At 41.7% G+C, this 18290-nt stretch overlaps 1 protein-coding gene across 1 annotated transcript in view; it reads right to left on the reverse strand.

Annotated features, from left to right (window-relative positions):
• Positions 1-930: 930 nt before the first annotated feature.
• Srd5a2 (steroid 5 alpha-reductase 2) overlaps positions 931-18290 on the reverse strand; it is a 54707-nt gene continuing 37347 nt past the window's right edge. Inside the window, exons 3-5 of the mRNA XM_026414106.1 lie at positions 9366-9467; positions 7936-8086; positions 931-997 (exon numbers count right to left, since the gene is read on the reverse strand). Coding sequence (XP_026269891.1) covers positions 931-997; positions 7936-8086; positions 9366-9467 — 320 coding nt within the window. The remainder of the gene's footprint in view (positions 998-7935; positions 8087-9365; positions 9468-18290) is intronic.

Consider the following 18290-nt stretch of genomic DNA (forward strand, 5'->3'; position numbering starts at 1 on the left):
TTATGACCCCATCCCTGAGGGGGTATTGAAAGCGCTGCCTCTCCGCCCTCCGCCATGTTGTCCATCCAGCCTTTGCAAAGCACTTCTTTACTCTCTCAGTAGCCATTCGGGGTCACATTCTTTTCTTTGTCTTTAAAATCTGAACTTCAGGCTGGGGATACAGCTCATTAGTAGAGCACTTGCTAGCATGCATGAGGCCCTGGGTTTGATCTCCAGAAACATGAAGCAAAAACAAAACAACACAGCTGACCTTCAAGAAGGTCACACTAGTTTTCTGGGTTAGGTTGATATCTCTAATGGGGACTGTGGAATCTTCTGGAAGACTGAGGCACCCCTTGATTAAGACACTGTACAAACTTGAAGTGGGGTCAATGTGTCAGTACATTTTTGGCAATGTAAGGAGGCAGATATGACTCTGTCCTTTCACATCTTTCCTAATTAACTAAGGAAAAGGAAGATGTGACTAGGTTTTCATTGAGGAGTGGGTGTGCTCTGAGCATACATGGCTTTGGAATTTAATCCTCTGCTACTCTGCATAGGTGTAAAATGTATGCTGTTCATAAATTCTATAAGCACTGCCCTCACCCCAAAAACTCTTGGCTACAGAGTTGTCCTGCATTGATACAGAGAAGGAAAAAGCAACAGGTACTGGGATTAGCCATTAAAAAAAATAAAATAAAGGAAGTTCTACACTTTCTAGGAGGCATAGCTAAGAAGAAAATGTCTCCACTTGGAAAATGAAACTCCAATAGGAGATCAGGATAGATTTCTGCATCACGCAGAATCCCCAAGCCAGTTGGCAGAACGATAACGACCACATTTTATACATCCATACTTATATAATGAAACTTTACAAATTATAGTTTCAGCATCTTGAGAGTCAGCATCTTGGTATTATGGTAGCTTTGCTCCTTTTTTTATTTGGTTTCTTTAAAAGATGAATGGAATAAGGGCTTTCCGAGACTTGGGATAGTCTTCAAACTTCTTGAGGTAGAACCTAAAAGACACCAAAGGAATAATCACAAATACAATGGAACAGCAGACAATAGTCAAGGTCACTGTGTCTGAAACCCTGGTTACAAACTGACCTACAGTTATTTAGGGCCTGGCTCTTCCAGGTGGCCATTTGGGTATCCTTTTCTCTTTGTTGTAACCCATCTCTTATAAATGTTGACAGTTCTTATGTTGAGAGTTAAAAAGGAATCACCAGTGACAGTGGTGATGGATGTACAACATTAACCAACACACCTCATGCCACTGAATTTTACACTTAAGAACTGTTAAGATGGCAAACTTTAAGATGTGTATATTAATTTACCAGAATTTTTTTAATGTAATGGAAAGAAGCACCATTTGGGTTCAGCTGAGAAATACAGGGAAACCCAAACTCCCAAAGACAAATGATCAAAGTTAATCCCGGACAGTTGGCCATATTCCCAGGAAAATATTCCTTCATGAAACCTAGAAATGCCCTTGTGTGATGGGTTCAATTCCCTCCTCCCCAAATATATACTGAAGTACTAACTCCCAGCATCTGGGAGTGACCTTATTTTGGAACTAGGATCTTGGCAGACATAATAAATTAAAATGAGGTCATACTGGAGCAACCTGGGCCTTGAATCCAATATGACAGGTGTCCTTAAAAGAAAAGGAAAAGAAACATAAGACAGAGACACACAGGAGGGACACAGCCACATGAAGATGGAGGCAGAGGTTACAGTGAGGCTGACACAGGTGCTGAGAGGTGGGACTTCAACTTGTTTGGGGGGACAAAATTGAACTCATACTACATGAGCACCCAGTATGGCTGGCCACTACCAGGAGCTGGGATGAGGCAGGGAAGGATTCTTCCCTTAAGCCACCAGACAACATGGCCCTGCCTGCAGTGAATTTCAAACTCCTCTTTAGAACTGCAAGACAAGAATTTCTGTTGTTTCAAGCCACCCAGATTGTGGTCTTTTCTTATGGCAGCTGTAGGAAAGGGATGCATCTTGTAAAAAGCCTTTCTTCTTAGGTTAGGTAGGTCAACCACCCTCTTTGCAAGAATGTGCACTGGTTGGCGTCCCATTCTCTAGGGTCTTCCCAATCTCCCTGATTGGCAGATTGGGTAACTCACTGGGGTTGCAGGGCCCTTGGAGGAGTTCCATCATTGGCTGCTTTTTCCTTGGCCCATTTACTTTCTTGACTGTAGTCTCCAAGTTTGGGGTTTTAAACATCCATCAGACCAGTTTCACCAGTGTTTAAATGGGAGTAACGGGTTTTAATTTTATAGTTACCCCTTCCATTTAATTGGGGATCAATATTAGCACTGGAAGTTAGCTTTATTTCATGTCTGTCCCATCAGTGAAAGCTTATTATCTCAAATTAACTCAGGTTGTTCAATTAGAAAGAGTACCTCTGAAAAACATTAATGGGCAACAGCTGTAAAGTTTTAAAGGAAAATACAAATTGAAATTACCAATAGCAGAAACATATTTAGTTTGGATAATGGCTATGATCCAAGAAACATAATTTTTTTATAATTCTAAATCTTACTTAGTTATATATTATATGTCCTGTTTATTTTGAAATCACAGTAATCTTTATGACAAAAATTTATCATTTGAACATAACTTTAAAGAGCTTAAGTCTAGTCTACTTTGAAATCATCTTAACACGGAGTAAGATGAGAGGCAGAGTCTTGCTCAGATGAGGCAGAGCTCTTGACAAATCTTACGTATGAGTGTTTTATTTCTGAAGCTGATCTTTACCTCTTTTTTTAAATACCATTTTTACAAAGTTTTTATAAGCTGTATCCTGAGTCTATATGAATGTTAGTTAATATAACATTATATCTGAAACATGAATCAAACAAAAGCTAAGAAAGGTTTTAACACCCTTTTGTGGGAAAGTGGCAAAATGTTTTTGTTTCACAATATTAACCTTTAAACAGATCAGGCTTTCAATATCTTTCAAAAGTACATTTAAATTTTCACCACAGTGTAAAAAGTAACATGAATTTTACATATACTTTATTGATAACAAGTTCAGTTACAGAACGTTAAATGATATAAACAAGTCCCCAATTAAATTTGCTATTTCTATAAATCTAAAATTACCATTACAGACAACATTAGTTTGGAGAACACCAAAGTTTTGTAAAGTGCTTTCCTAAACTTTATATTTTAAAACCTATACTAAAAGAACGTAAATGTATTCAGTATACAAAGAAGAACTAATAGCATCACATTACACAAATGTCCTTATATTAATTAGGTTTATTTTCACAATAGAATTCAGAATTTGCAGATAATTGCAAGCTTATAGACTTCAATACTACTAACAAAAATCAAGGATAGCCTTAAATCTCATAGACATTTAGGGAACGGAGTTAATGATCAGAACTAGACTTAGTCAAAGCAGATAGATCAGATAGACATGAGCCAGTTTTCCAAATGGCAGTGTGACCCTTTTATGCCAGATAAAAGAGAGCTCTTATTGGGTAAACCCACATGAACTTTTATTTTTTTGAAGTATTTATTTTTTAGTTTTAGGTGCACACAACATCTTTATTTTTTTTTAATGTGGTGCTGAGGATCAAACCCAGTGCCTCACGCATGCCAGGTAAGCGCATTACCACTTGAGCCACATCCCGAGCCCGGAACTTTTATTTTATAAACTTTTACAGAACATTTAGATAAAGCTCAGACAAACATATTTAGTTTCAGATGTATCTGTCTCTAGTATTGCTCTCAAGTCTTGCACTAATTAGCACTCATCAGTGTGAGGTTTTTTTCAACAGGCAGAATAGGCAAAACTGGCAAAACTGAAGCAATACACATTTTAAACAATTGTCCAGAACAGAATGAATCCCCATTAATGCCTCTCTCTTAAGGGTTATTTTATTTTTTCCTGAGACAAGTTATTTCCTCCTAAAACAAATCTTGGTTAGGATAACATGGATCACTTTTCTCAGGGTCTCTTTGGCCTAAAAGGTCTCACTCACTTCTAGTAGACCTCCAGCACAGCAAGCTCTGTTTTCTTTTTCTAGAAGTTGTTGCTTTTGGGGTGAGAATGTTGTCTCTACATTTAATTTACATGAAAAATTTTATCCTAAGAGAGGGATCACAGTCTGTCATACAAAAAAAAAAAAAAACAAAAAAAAACTGTGCCTTAACTTTTTTTTTCCTTCCAGTTTGCATTGAAGGGGTTTGAGCACAGGTATTGTTGTTTGACCAGTCTCCCTTAGCATCATCATAACGCCATCAACAAGTGAGTCCCCCACTGTCCCATTGTCAATTGCACCCGAGACTCTCTCTTTATATACATCTAGGGCACTCTGTCCAGTGAAGGTCACATTGACCATTACAGAGATTTTTAGGGACCTCTCTCTGCAGAAACCATCAGGGCCAAGACACAGATGCTTGCGTACATGGGGACTCAGGAGGTCCTTGTATTTTAGCTCTGTGAGCAACAGGCAGGGCTACACCCAGAAATGTCCCCTGGCCAAATGGGTTATCCTCTCAGATCTTAAAAGAGGAGACTATTTTGTCCCCAGGTTACAATTTAATAGTACTGGTACCCATTGCCCTGTTCTTTGTGACTGGCAGTTTTTACCCACTCCCCACCCCCATAAAATAGGCTAGTTATTCAATGAGTACAATGGGTGGCAAATAAGGTTTTTTCAAATGTAAAGGCAACCCTGTAAGGTTAAGCATTTGAGTCCACTTCTTTGTCCCAAAGTGGTGGGAAAATTGAAATGGGGGTGGACCTAAATGGAGGTTACAAAAAGTTTAGACTTAAGGACTAAAAGTACCCAGCCAAATAGAAAGTCATGGGCCAAGCCACTAGCCTTGGTACTTTTCTAACATCTGTACAGCACCGATCCCAAAAATTAGCCCCAACACTTTTTAGTGTCTGTTCAGCACGGACTCTGGTCAATGCCTTTGTCCAGAAGCCTTACGTCTCCAGACTAGTGTCCTCAACTGGAAAAGCTTTCCACCAGTTTCCCCCTCACATCCTGGGGAATTTCACTTTCTTTCCCTCTCATTCAAAACTAATTTTATTTCTTTTATTTTTGTCCTCTGCCACCATCCATGGATTTCATTCTTTGAACTGATGAGACAAGAACCCAGAAAGAAATCAGTGAGGCCTACAGCCCACATAGATTTCATTTGTCTACAGAAGCTGTGAACTGAGCCCCGTTCGCAAACTCTGATTTTATTTCCATGGGCAAAGAGGAGCTGGAAAGCAGGGTAGAGGCCAGGTTCTTCTCTACCCATTTCTCTATAGACCAGGCAGATTTCCTGGGAATTTTTTTCCTTTATCCCAGGACTGGTGTCTCTGACTCACAGCAGGATGATTTGCAGCTGCCTGGGGCCAGGATGAGAAGCAGTGCTCAGACTGTCAGCACTGGGTTGAAAGGGATTTTAAAAAAAATATTTTTTAATCCTCTTTTGGTCTCCTGCTATATCCACACATTTGAGGCAGCACTTTTTTATATCCAACTTTGGTTTTGACTGTTAAGACTCCTTATTATGTAATTGCATATGTTCCTGTACATACAGAATCTTTCACTTATTTTATCTCTGACAGACCAACTCCCAACTGCAAGATTGTACAATAATTCAGAAAACCATTCAAAGACTAGATTGTTACAGTAAAACATCATCTTTTTCTTAGACAGGTTTATATCTATAAGTGACCCATTCAACCATGATCTTTCCCAAGAAAACAATCTATAGGATCAAAACAGTATTATTACCCATGTCTTAAAGGGCCAGAAACAGATACAGACAAACAAAAAATAGAGACCGACAAACAGAGACAATCCCCAAACCATGGCCAACAGATGGGAACCTTTAAAACAAAACAGATAGAGGAAAACCCCCCAAAGTTCCCAACTCCCACTTAACTATGACCTCTACACCACTGGTGCCACAGATGTCCCACAAAGGGGAAACGTGTAGAATTGAGGGTCTCAGTGTGCACCCTGAGGGAGCTTACTGAATGGCCAAGGTGTCACAACTTTACTGTGCTCAGTTTCCTTTTTCTCAAAGTAGACCAAGATGGAGAGACCCATATAGTTCAGGGAAGGAAGGTGGGAGTTCCCTGAAGCGAAATGTGCTTCAGCAATTGCTGGAACAATCCCTCAGTCCCTCCCTGTACTCACAGGAATAGCTCCTTTGGTTCAACTCCAGGTCCATTTGCCCATCTCCTAACTTTCCAGCAGTCAGTTCTCAAAAAAGTTTGCCTTACATCCTCAGCATGGAAGTTTGGTTGCTTGGAGTGCCAGGCCTGCCCCAGAAAGCCGGAGTGGGGGCTGCTCTCCGGTCCCATCTGGGTCACCAATTTTGTTACCAAAATTGTCCCCAATGCCAACTCATGCCAATCAATCATGAGGACATGGTTTTGAGTCAAGGAAAACAGAAGGTTTAATCCTTTGTTAGCAAAGGAGAAACACTGGGGACTCCAGTCTCAGAGTCTGTGGTTCTGCTCTTCAGGGAAAATAGAGGGCTTTGAAAGAAGCTCTTCAAAGGCTCCATTCCAGATGTGCCCTGAAGATGTGTTGAAATTCACTTGCTAACTTGGGACACAGTCACTTCCTGGATCTTCTGGTGACATCTCCTTCCTATGAAGCACAGATAACTCAAGGTAATCTAGTTCCCCAGGTCAGGAAGAGGGAGAGGGAGAAGAGAAAAAGAAAAATATGTCCCTTTAAAAATAAGCAGCAGGGCTGGGGTTGTCGCTTCGTGGTGGAGTGCTTGCCTTGCACGTGTGAGGCCCTGGGTCTGATCCTCAGCACCGTGTAAACATAAATAAATAAAATAAAGGTATTGTATCCATCTACAACTACCAAACAAAAAATCTTAAAAAAATAAAATAAATGAGCAGCCAGGGCTATATTCAAAAGGTAAAGTGGATCATCCTCTCTCGGTCTCCAGGAATCACAGGCTTTATCTTGCCCCAAAAGCCATTTGGAGAAATGGATATGAAGATCACACTCAGGTTTAAACTAAGATAACAACTTCATATGTTTCCTTCCAGCGATACTTTTAGTTATTCCTTTTTGTCCCCACCCCACCCCTAATGGGGTTAGTGAAGCTGTAGACCAGACCTTCAGAGGAAAGGTTCTAGATGCCTGCAATCCCAGCCATGACCAGCAGAGGGGGAAGTCCAACAATTGCACCCTCCACACAATTGCTTACTCTACCTTACCATAGCCTTGGCTATGAGAGATGGAGAGGGGTAAAGGAAGGAGGACAGTACCAGAAGAAGCCCCAGCATTGGAAGATTCCAGAACAAATAATCCTTCTGCAGATGACAGGACTCTGTGGTTACCTGAACTGTTAGCACCAAGCCTTGAACTGAAACTAGCTCCCAAAAAGAACATCCACATAGACACCAGCTAGTGTTTCTTCCCAGAGGTTCTCTATCCAAGCTGTACCTCAGAATTATCTGCGATCCTTTGGGAGGTGCTGGCCCTGGTCTCCCCAACAGAACACACTTCCAGAATCATGGAGGAAGTTGGACTGGGGCATGGAAATGAAGGTGACTTCTTTTGTCTCTTAACTCAGTATCTACAATTTACTTACTGCCAAGTAGCACCCATCCCCAAGCACAGAACCGGGGTCAACAGTCACTTAGATACGAGGTGCCCTTGCTGGGAAGTCTTCTTCAAAGGGTAGACACAGCGGCTTCTCAACTGTCACCTTAGGGGCCTCCATCTACATGGGTTTGTTTTTGCTCTTAGAAAAATATTTACTGCTTGGGTCGTCCAGCTAAATTGCAATGACAGCAAAATCCTTAAATTTCAGAGTTTTACAGCCCAGATTATGGTATCTAATTTCCCTTAAAAAAAGATAAATAAGGTTTCTAAATCAGACTCCCTGTGCTAAAAGGCATGTCTGGAGAGGAAAGCTACCTGGGTTCCACTGCGTGTATTGACAAGTTTACCTGTGGTGATGAGAAGCTCGCTGGCCAAGGTAACAAAGTGAGAAAAAGGCAAACGCAAGTCCTGGAGGGGACCAAGTGGCCAAGGCATAGCCGATCCATTCAATGATCTCGCCAAGGTAATTGGCTCCAGAAACATATGTAAACAAACCACCTGTGTGCAGAAGAATCAGAAGGTCAATGATCAGAGCTGCATCCTTGTGACATTGCACCCCTCCATGTGTTGTTCCAGAACACATAAAGGTAGCTAGAACAAAGTTGGGGTTGGAGACTCCCATTACAAGCATAGGAGCTTTGTGGGGTTCTCCTGGATAACTTGTTCTGGAATCTTCCAATGTGTTAAAGGATTACTGAAACTGATCCATTCCTACCTGCTTATCTGTTTATCTCACACCCTCCTTTCTTGGGAATAATTAGGATTTCAAATATTCAGCATCTTCAAAACATTCAATATCCCCAAAAATATATACCCAGGTGCTGTATAACAATGCTTTAGTCAACATCAGATTGCTTATACAATGGTGACCCTTTAGATGATAATTAGAGTGAATCATAGCCAGTATAATCTCATACACAATGCACTACTTGTATATTCATGGCAACGCTGGTGTAAAAAAACCTACCACACTGCCAGTCATATAAAAGTGTTGCACATTAAATTACGTACAGGACATAATTTAATAAACTAATGTGCTATGTTCTTAAATTTACTATGCTGTATTATTTGTTATTTTAGAATACCAAAAAACTTAACTGTAAAACATTCTTAAGCAATTATTCCCCACAAAAAAATCATTTTTATCATAGGAAATTAAAGCTAAATGTGTGTTATTACATGTAAGACTTTCCAAGGAGACAAGATATGAAGGTGGAAGCCATGATTTTAATGATTCTGAACCCATATAGACCCAGGCTAATGTGTGTTTGTGTCTTAGTTTTTAACAAAAAAAAAAGTTTGAAAGGTAAAAATATGCACAGTTAAAAAAAAATTAAAAGCAGGCTAGAGCCAAGGGATTTAGTAGGCTACACTATCTAGGTTCTTGTGAGTGCATTCTATGATGTTGACACAGCAATGAAATCTTAAGCTTCGTTTATTAACTCAGAAAGGATTACACTCTGGGTGCAGAACTATCTTATCTACTACAACTAGATTGCAATCTACTCCTACCCTACCCATGCCTGGCACCCTCTTCCACCTTCAGGATATTGTGATCTTGCTTTCTGATGATTCTTGTAGCTCTATTGAGCTTCAGGGTATATATGAGAAATGCAGATGTGCTGTGGAGGGAACAGGGAGTGGAGGAGAAGTCAGGAGCAAGCCAGGACTTGTTGCATACTTGTGCTTTTGATACTCTATCTCCACTTGTTAGAGCTTAATCCCTGGGACAGGCTCCAAGGGAGATGGGAACCTGGTGGGTAGGGGAAGGCATTACCTTGTGGAATCCTGTAGGTGATTTCTCCAGGCTTCCTGAGCTGGCGCAATATATAGTCACTGTGAATGTTGATTCCCATTCCCAAAATAAATAGGAAGATACCTTGGTAAATAAGAGAGAAAGAAAGTTGAAAAATGTGTCCTGATTTCGATATGTTTCAGACATGTTGTTTTGTTTGTTTGTTTTCTAAAAATGAAGGAATTAATGTAGAAATGGTACTCAGATATGGTCCCAAGTTTTCGGGGCGTGTGTGTTATTGTTCCCTAAACCAAAATGCTGACATACGCCGTGATGCATGTCAGGTGGAGAAAGGAGGGAGAAGAGAAGACAGCAAGAGGCAACAACATGGTGCCATACTTAAATAACTAATCAAATACATGAAAGAATAATAGTCAGCCCTGGGCTCATTCCAATCAACTGGTTGGCTAACTCAACAGTCATTCTACCTTCCTCTTTTTTTGTCCACTATAGAGGCTGAAAATCTGAACAGTGATCAAATCCCCTAACTCTGCCAGAAAATGTAAGAGGGAATCTTCTAGGGACTTTCTTGGATATCTTTTGTTTTTCTGATAAAGGGAACAGACAGGACCAATGCTTCTGCTTCCTCTTTCATCCTGACTTGATTGCAGATGTAATATCTTGAGCTGCAGCCAGTGTCCTGCAACTATAAAACGACTAAAATGAAGTCTACAGGTAAGAACAGTGGAGCATTAACATAGGAAGGATCTGGGTTTTTAGTGGCATCCGTAAGCCACCAAAGGAACACAGAAGACAGCTTCCTTTGGAAACTTCTTGTTCTGTAAAAAATATGAACATAGTATGTATACTCTTCATAGCTTTTTCATTTAATTTAACCACATATCCTGAAGGTGTCTCCATGAATATCATCCACTGGTACAGAAATAGTCCTGGTCTTGGGTAAGAAGTTCCAGGATCAAGCATGCTAGGTCCTTCATCCCGATGGGCAGTACTACAGTCCAGAAACATTCTCTGTCCCCACCTAGAGGCCCAACCACACTTCTCAATAAAATGTGTTTGTGCAGATCAAAATTCAGCAGGCAAAAATCAAGAAAAGTTTTAAGTAAAACAATCAGATCTAATTTCATCTAATTGGGTGTGATGTGAAATCATGATTTTTCTACCTTCTCTTATCAAAATATCAATGGCCTAATAGAAAGGCAACCTACCTAGGGCAAGGAGGAAAGCGGGGAAAAGAGAATGCACAACAGTGGGGGGATAAAAGGAACCTCAGACTAGCTGTCTGTGTGCCCTTCAGTAAGTCACTTTGAAGACCGGCATTGGAGGTGTTTTTATGCATTACCATGAATTGCACTATGTAAGGAACAACCATCAACCATCTGTATAAAACTCTCCCAAATCAGCATCCAAGCAAGAAGGGCTTTTTCCTCTAGCAGGCTTCTGGAGTAACTCACCTTCCTTGCCTCAATATTTTATCTTTCCAACTTAACTGACCTGTCATAGGGTAAGCAGCCTGACTTTGTTCCCATGACAAATTTGGTGAGCCAGCCAGGAGGACTGCTGCCTGTGGCACAGCCAGCCCCCAGGATGGGGGAAGTGTCTGTACTAACTCGAGTAGCTGCAAGACCCCCTTTTATTCTGGGAATTCGCCCTTGTTTTCATCATTCATGGTGCATCCTGACCAAGCACCTTGTTGATGCAAGCAGTTGACATTTGGGTAAGCCAGGAGGCTCTTAGGCTGGGTAAGTCACTCTGATGTGCACACTGGGACCTCCCATTCTCTGCCATCTGGGCACTTCTGTCATTTACATTTGGTAGCATTTGTATAGGTGAAAATCTCACCATTTTGGCATTTCAGCCATTTGAAACTTGGTACTGAAAGGCAGGTGAGATCGTTGTTGGACTTTGTACCCAGTTCTGGATCTCTGGTGCCTTTGAGCCTATGTACTTACATGTCTCTACGTGTAAAAAAGAGATGAGATGCTAAAGAGCTCCCCTGCCCCAAGATAAAGAAAAGGAGAGAGAAGAAGAAAAAGAAATCTTTTAAAACTCAACCTCTGTGTGACCTGAAAATTTTGGGTTAATTGTGTATCTATAATAATAAAATCTCCTAGGAAATTCTATTCAAATTGATTTACAGATAAATGAGTAAGCAAATGTGTTCATTTAAATTTACTGGTAAAATAAAAATTAAAATCTCTTCAGAATTGTTAGCATACATTTTTGTCTGGGCATCTATCTGACCAATCAGGATTGTACTTTTCTTTGTTAGATGTTTAAGATAAAAAGTCCTTTTTATATTGAAGAAAATTTAATTTTAGTACAAAAAAAATAGATGTTTTAGAACATGTAAAATAATACATTTGGTTTTTCTTGTTTTGTTAAAGGTATGGGTATATATGAGGGCAAGGCATTCCATGTATCTGAGTTTTATCTAAACATCACTCAAAAAATTATAGTTAAAGATACGTCGATTTAATTCATGACATGTAACCAATAAGTGTTCTTTTTTATACAATAGCCATCACGTCTGAATGAATGTATAAAATGGTCATTACTAAGTTGTGATTTTTTTTTATGGTTGGAGCCAGATTTGAAGTGTTCCTTTAGTTTTTCAACTTGTATAGAACTGTTTGAAAAGCAAAGCAACACTATTATAGTTATCCTACTGATACATAGGTTTTTCTTTAAAAGTAAAAGCCATATTGGTGTATTATAAAGGACTTGCATGTATCTGTGGTGCTGGTTATTACTGGCTATCTTGTACGTGAAGTGCATTTGCATTCCCCAAGTGTATAAGCCTTAAGCTTAGGAGAACACTTTACCATGTTGATGTCCTCCAAATTAGACTTGTTGATAGCACTAGTCTTTACAGGTTTGTGTTTGTGTGATGTTAACTGTAGCATTTCACTGCTCCATGGCTTCCATCTTTACATGAAGATGACTAAACATGCCCAAACGTTACATTCCAAGCAGTGTTGTAATGCGAGTTCCCTTCATGCTTGGAGTGTAAACCTTGCTGCTTGGTAGCTTATTTTAAAACTGTGATGTTTTTATCCTTTTTCTTCTGCCTTTCCTTCTCCCTGTCCCTAACAGCAGGAGAAACAAGATTAATACGTTTCCCATCCCAATCTAAGATTTGTGTTCCTTGTTCACTAAAAGAATAAACTCCGGACCTGGGAACCGGAGCCATGGCTCTCTCAAGGACACCAGCTGGATATTAATTATAAAAATATCCAGTATAATAATTATACTTGGAGCCCAGTCCTTGTAGTCCCCTTTTAGTTCAACTGAGATGGCAGTGAGATGGTAGTCTTTGGATCCATCCATTGCCTTCCCCTTTGCTAGCAAATCAATAAAACTTTTTTCTCATAAACTTTGCCCTTATTATTTGGACTGGAATCAGGAACAAATATTGAACTTTTGGTATCAATTGGTGACCCAAACAGTACCTGAAAGCATTCTGTGCTCTGGACTTCTGGACAGGTCTAGAATTCTGATGGCCCCCTCCATTCTCCACTCTCTTCTATGCTGAGGGTGTGAAGTGGCTGGTGGGCTCATTCATAGTTGACCACTTAGGACTTCAGAGATGGGGTAAATTTTCCTCAGTTTAGAACAGTTTTGGGGGGGAACATTTTTTATAGTTTTATTTTATTCATTTATGATTTATGTGGTGCTGAGGATTGAACCCAGGGCCTCACATGTGCTAGGTAAGCGCTCTACCACGGAGCCCCAGCCCCAGCCCTAGTTTGGACCATTTTGATGGAGATGCCATCCCATGAAAAAGGGAAGAATTTGAGGAACAGTCCCAGCAGCTGCCAATGCTCCCTTCGTTTCAGAACTCCCCTTTCTCTCCCTGAATGGGTAGGGCCCACTCAACCATTTGGCCTATTTGAGAAAAAGAAAACTAAGTTCAGTGAAGTTGTAAATCCTTGATCGTCTGCTGAGTCCCCAGCATGCATGCTGAGACCCTGGGGTCCACATATCTGGTCTCCCCACAGAAGGGGCAACTGGGATGCCTCTAGTATAGGAATCACAGTTGAGTGGGATTAGGGAACCTAGAAGATTTGTTCCCATCTGTTCTGTCTGTACTTCAGAGATTCCCATCGGTCACCCTTGATTTTGGGAATTTCTTTCAGTTGTCTGTGTGCTTATAATCCTTAATGTTTTACTGCAACACTGCCTGGCTTAGGTGTGTGTTGGAAAGTGAGGGAAGGTGGCTGCCAGATGGTCCTCTGAATTACCGTACAATCTTGCAGTTGGAATTACTCTGCCAGAGATCAGGAAAATGGAATGAGAGTCCATGTGTGCAAGCATTTACGCAGTTACATAAGAAGTCATCTGAATGGCCAGGAGCTAAGTTGACTGGGCAGAGAAAGGCACCTTTTCTAGATTGCAAGGTTAGTGGAGTACCAGAAGAGAAAACTGAGGAAGATTTAATAAATTTCCATATAATGAACCCTTTCAATCCCAATTTTAAACTTGTGCCAGCTGGCTTGGTGCAACCTCCATCCTGGCTCCAGCACCAGCAAATTCTCCCATACCCATGGATGACCTGCCACAGGCCATGTAGTGACAAAGCCCCTCCTCCTCCTCCCACACACACTGTTGACATGGCCAGGTTATGGCTCAGGGACAGGAATGGTGTTCACTCCCTTTGACCAGGAAACACCTATTGCCAGGTTGGGGCAATTTCCACTAGAGCACTGCCCTACTGGCACAAACACACAGAGGAGCCTAAAGAAGGCACAGCTGCGCAGAGCTAGGAAGGCCTGGCCACAGCTCAAAGATCAGATCCCCAAAGCTGCCACCTCTTCCAACTGACTTTAGAATTCCAAGTCAGGGTGGTAACCAGGTGCTCACAGAGGAACCTTGGGCCCCAAGGCGTCTGGCTCAAAATGGAAGGCAAAAAGTAGTGTCAACCCCAGAACCTGGAAAGCCCAACTGAAGAATCTAAAGGTCATGTACTGCCTGGCCTGTACCTAGATCCTGTACCTCAAGCAGCAGGGCCCATGCTCCTATGGGGAGAAGGAGGAGCCATCTTTGCAGGAACCCAACTCCAGAATCCAAGCCCAAGGTCCAGAGCCTCCCTGAGCCATGACTGTCACCCAAGGCCACACGGGAGATAAATGTGGCCTTCATGGCCCTCCTCCTGCACTTGCCCCTCCCCCCACCTTACATGCCCTGAACCACTGTGCTGTCCCACCTCCCATGGACACATCTGGGTGGTGCCTTGTGTTCTGGCCGCAGAGCCAAGTGGGTGTCAGGGTCTCCTGGAGTCCCCATGCATGAAGGCACCTGCCTCTTAGCCCTGCTAATGTCCACAGAGAAAAACTTAACAACAGAAGGGAGGATTTCAAAAACAAAAGTAACCAATGCCTCTAAGTATCTGCTAATTTTTTTAAAAATTGTTCTAAGTGTTGTGAGGATACCTCCGAATTTTTAGAGCCAATCTATCACACATATGGGAAAGACACTGATGCAGCTCCTGAAAACCTGCATAGGGTCAATATGACCCTCATTGGGCACGGCATCCCAGACATTGGCAGAATGCTTCAGCGCATAAAAAAAGATTGACATAAACCCTTCACAGCTAGCTGATAATGCCTTTAATGTACACAGTATCCAGGAAGAACAGAAACTAAAGCCAACCCATGTATTATGGCGGCCCTGCAAAAGGATCCTCAAAAAATAAAAAGTCTAGAGGAAAGAATGGGAAGAACTGCTCTCCATTGGGAAAAAAATAAATCAGTGTGCCTACTATTAAAACACAACCCCATAGGGGCCCTGGAGACAATTAACAGTGAGGAAACATTTAACATCAATGACACCAAGGCAGTAGTAGACTGACAGGTCACACTCAGAAGCTTTTGTTGCTCCAACCCCTTGAATGTGCACTAGAAGAGCAGAGATGAAGGCATAGCTTCTCGTCCATGCCAGATTGCCTGCTCCCTCTCCCGGGATGAGATTTGTTATGTAAACTAAATGTTCAAATAACCTTTCCGCACAAAAAGCAATGACTTCATTTGCAAGTGCCACTAGACAATGCTCTCCAGTTCCAGCTTTTGCTTACCAACCAGAAAAAGGAAGCCTTCTCTACTGGAGGTGTACAAGAAAGTGAGGAAGTCCACATAGGCTGATGGGACCCTCGGAAGGGCAGTCAGTGCTCCCTTACGATCTTACAAAGGAGGGGATAGCCTCCCCCAAGAAGAAGGAATACTCCCTTAGGAGAACGGTATTGAGAGGGATTCAGCCTCTTCTAGAAAAATTTTTAAAACATATATGGATTCCGCCCTGCCAGTCCTTCTACAACATCCTTATTCTGCCAGTGAGGAAACCTGACACTGATGAGCACCGATTTGTGCAACTTGAGAGCTATAAATTATATTGTCCAGGATATTCAGTCTACTGTACCAAATCCCTACACTGCCGCAGTCTGGCTGGGCACAATTCAGGAGCCACTTGTCAAAAGAAACTAACTTTATTTTTAGAACTACAAACGCCAAGCAAAACAGCTCCTCAGGAAAAACCCTCAGAGCCCAACTGCCACCACTGGCTTCCACACTACACCCTGCTGACCATGAGTCCAGGTAACAAAGGCTGGTTCACAGTGCTGGATTTAAAGGATGCATTCTTCTGTGTTTACTGGAAAGGAAATCCCAATTACTGTTTTCTTTCAAGTGGCAGGACTATGACACCAAATTATCTACCCAGTATTGCTGGACTGTCCTGCCTGAGGGATTTAGAACCTCCTCTAGTCTGTTTAATGAGCACCCAGCAAAAGACCTGCAGGCGTGACAGCTGGATCAAGGAATCTTTTTGCAATAAGTGGATGACCTGCTGATGTTTGGCCCCAGCCGAACTCTGCCTTTCAAACACTATTATTGTATTGACTCACCTCATGTCATGCAGATAAAAGATAACCACTAAAAAGGCTCTGATTTATAAACAAGTCACCTATTGGGATTCTAAATGTCAGATTGGAACCAGGCTATCTTGAGCCTTAAAGAACCAGGAACCAGAGATAGTAGCATGGGTTCCTGAGAATGGCAGGATTCTGCCATATTTGGATTAGTAGCCAGACCACTGTATAAAGGCCTTAATAAAAATAGAACCTTTGATTTGGACCTCAGAATGCCAAACTTCCTTTAGAAAAGAAAGTTTCATGATGCCCCTGCCCTAGGCTTGCCTGACTTACATAAGAAATGCAATGCATATGTATATGAGAAATAGGGTACAGCCCTTGGGGTTCTCTTACAGGCACTGGGAGACATACAGTGACTGGTAAACTATTTGTCAAAACAGCTTGTCCACACTACAAAAGGATGGTCCCTCAGCCTTCAAGCAATGACTGCCACTTGTGATTTACTACAAGAGGCTGAGAAGTGCACTCTAGGGCCCCCCATTATTATGTGTTCCTCATCAAATCCTGGTCCTACTACAACAGAGGGGTGGCTACTAGATGACTGCTAGGAGGACAGGGACCTCTCAGGTCATCCTACTAGACAACCCAAATGTCAACTGAAAACCATGTCCACCCTAAATCCAGGGATGCCAGCTGATAATGGGCCAATACAACATGCCCATCTGCAGATCTTGGAGACGGTTTGTCAGGTTGGACTTGTCTGATCATCTTATCACAGAGCTGCATTGGCACTTCTTCACCAACAGAAGCAGCTTCATGGACAATGGTCTGTGAATATTGGATATGGCATGGTCCCCGAACAACAGGTATTAGAAGTCAAGGCTAGGAGCACAAGCCTAGAAAGCTAAGCACATTGCTTTAAGAAGAACTCGGAGGAAGGAGGGTAAATGTTTACACTGACTCAAAATACGCTTTCATAATAGCATTTGCACATTCAACTATTTGGAAAGAGTGGTCCTCACCGCTGAAAACAAGAACATTAAGCATGCCCTTAAAATTCCAGCATTGAAAGGGGCCATGGCCAGACAAAAGCAAGTAATAATCACGCACTGTTCCAGTTAGCAGAAGACTGACCTTCCATGGGCAGGTGAAATCAGGCCAACATAGCAACCAAAAGAGCCACAAAGAGCAAACTGTTTATCAGCTCCCTGATACCTCAGCTTGAATTAGACCAGTCTCCTTACATTGATGAGGATGAGAAATGGGCCAGAGTAGGGTTTAGGCTCCTGGGATAGCGCTGCCAAGTGGAAAAACAGAATTCCCATGGGTTCAACCTCCTGCCTAAAGCACTGGTCTGGCACCTACATGAGAATGTCCACTGTGTAAGGAGCACCTTGGTGAATGTCATCAAGCCTTCTTGTGAGGGTCACAGCTCCAGCTGCTTAGTGGCTAAATCAGAACTGTGTCATATATGCCCAGAACAATCCAAAGACTGAAAAGCAGCTTACTGTAAAAGGAACACAGCCCTTCAATGATTGGCAAGTAAATTGTATCCAAATACCCATTCCCTGGGAAAACTTCAGATATTTGCTTGTAAGAGAAGATACCTTTCTCAAGATGGATTGAGGCTTGTCCCATCAGAACAACAACAACAACAAAAGATTTGAAAGTAACAAGTTCTCTTGAAGAAGCTGATGCCAAGATATAGATTCTTTTTTGATAAGTACCTTATCTAATACTCAGATCATATTCTGGTTTTCTTAGATGTCTCCCAGATCCCCCTTGGAAGTGGTTTGTGCAAACCAAGGTCCAATGTAAGGCCACATCTTACACCTGGATGTTATATCTTTTAATTTTGACTCTTTCCTTTCTTGTTCTTCTCCTCCTCCTCCTAATTCTTCTTCTTGTTTGTTTGTTTTAGGACTCTCACTCATTGAAGAGATTAGACCGTTGTCCTTCAGAATTGTCCATTTTTCTAGATACGACTGGCTTACTTCCTCATGGAGGTATTTCACTTGCCTGTGTCCCACACTTCCTGTGAACTGGCTATTTTCTTGTGTGGTTACATCACCAGTTGAGTA

Source organism: Urocitellus parryii, chromosome 12 (genome assembly GCF_045843805.1).
Source record: "Urocitellus parryii isolate mUroPar1 chromosome 12, mUroPar1.hap1, whole genome shotgun sequence".
Classification (NCBI taxonomy): domain Eukaryota; kingdom Metazoa; phylum Chordata; class Mammalia; order Rodentia; family Sciuridae; genus Urocitellus; species Urocitellus parryii.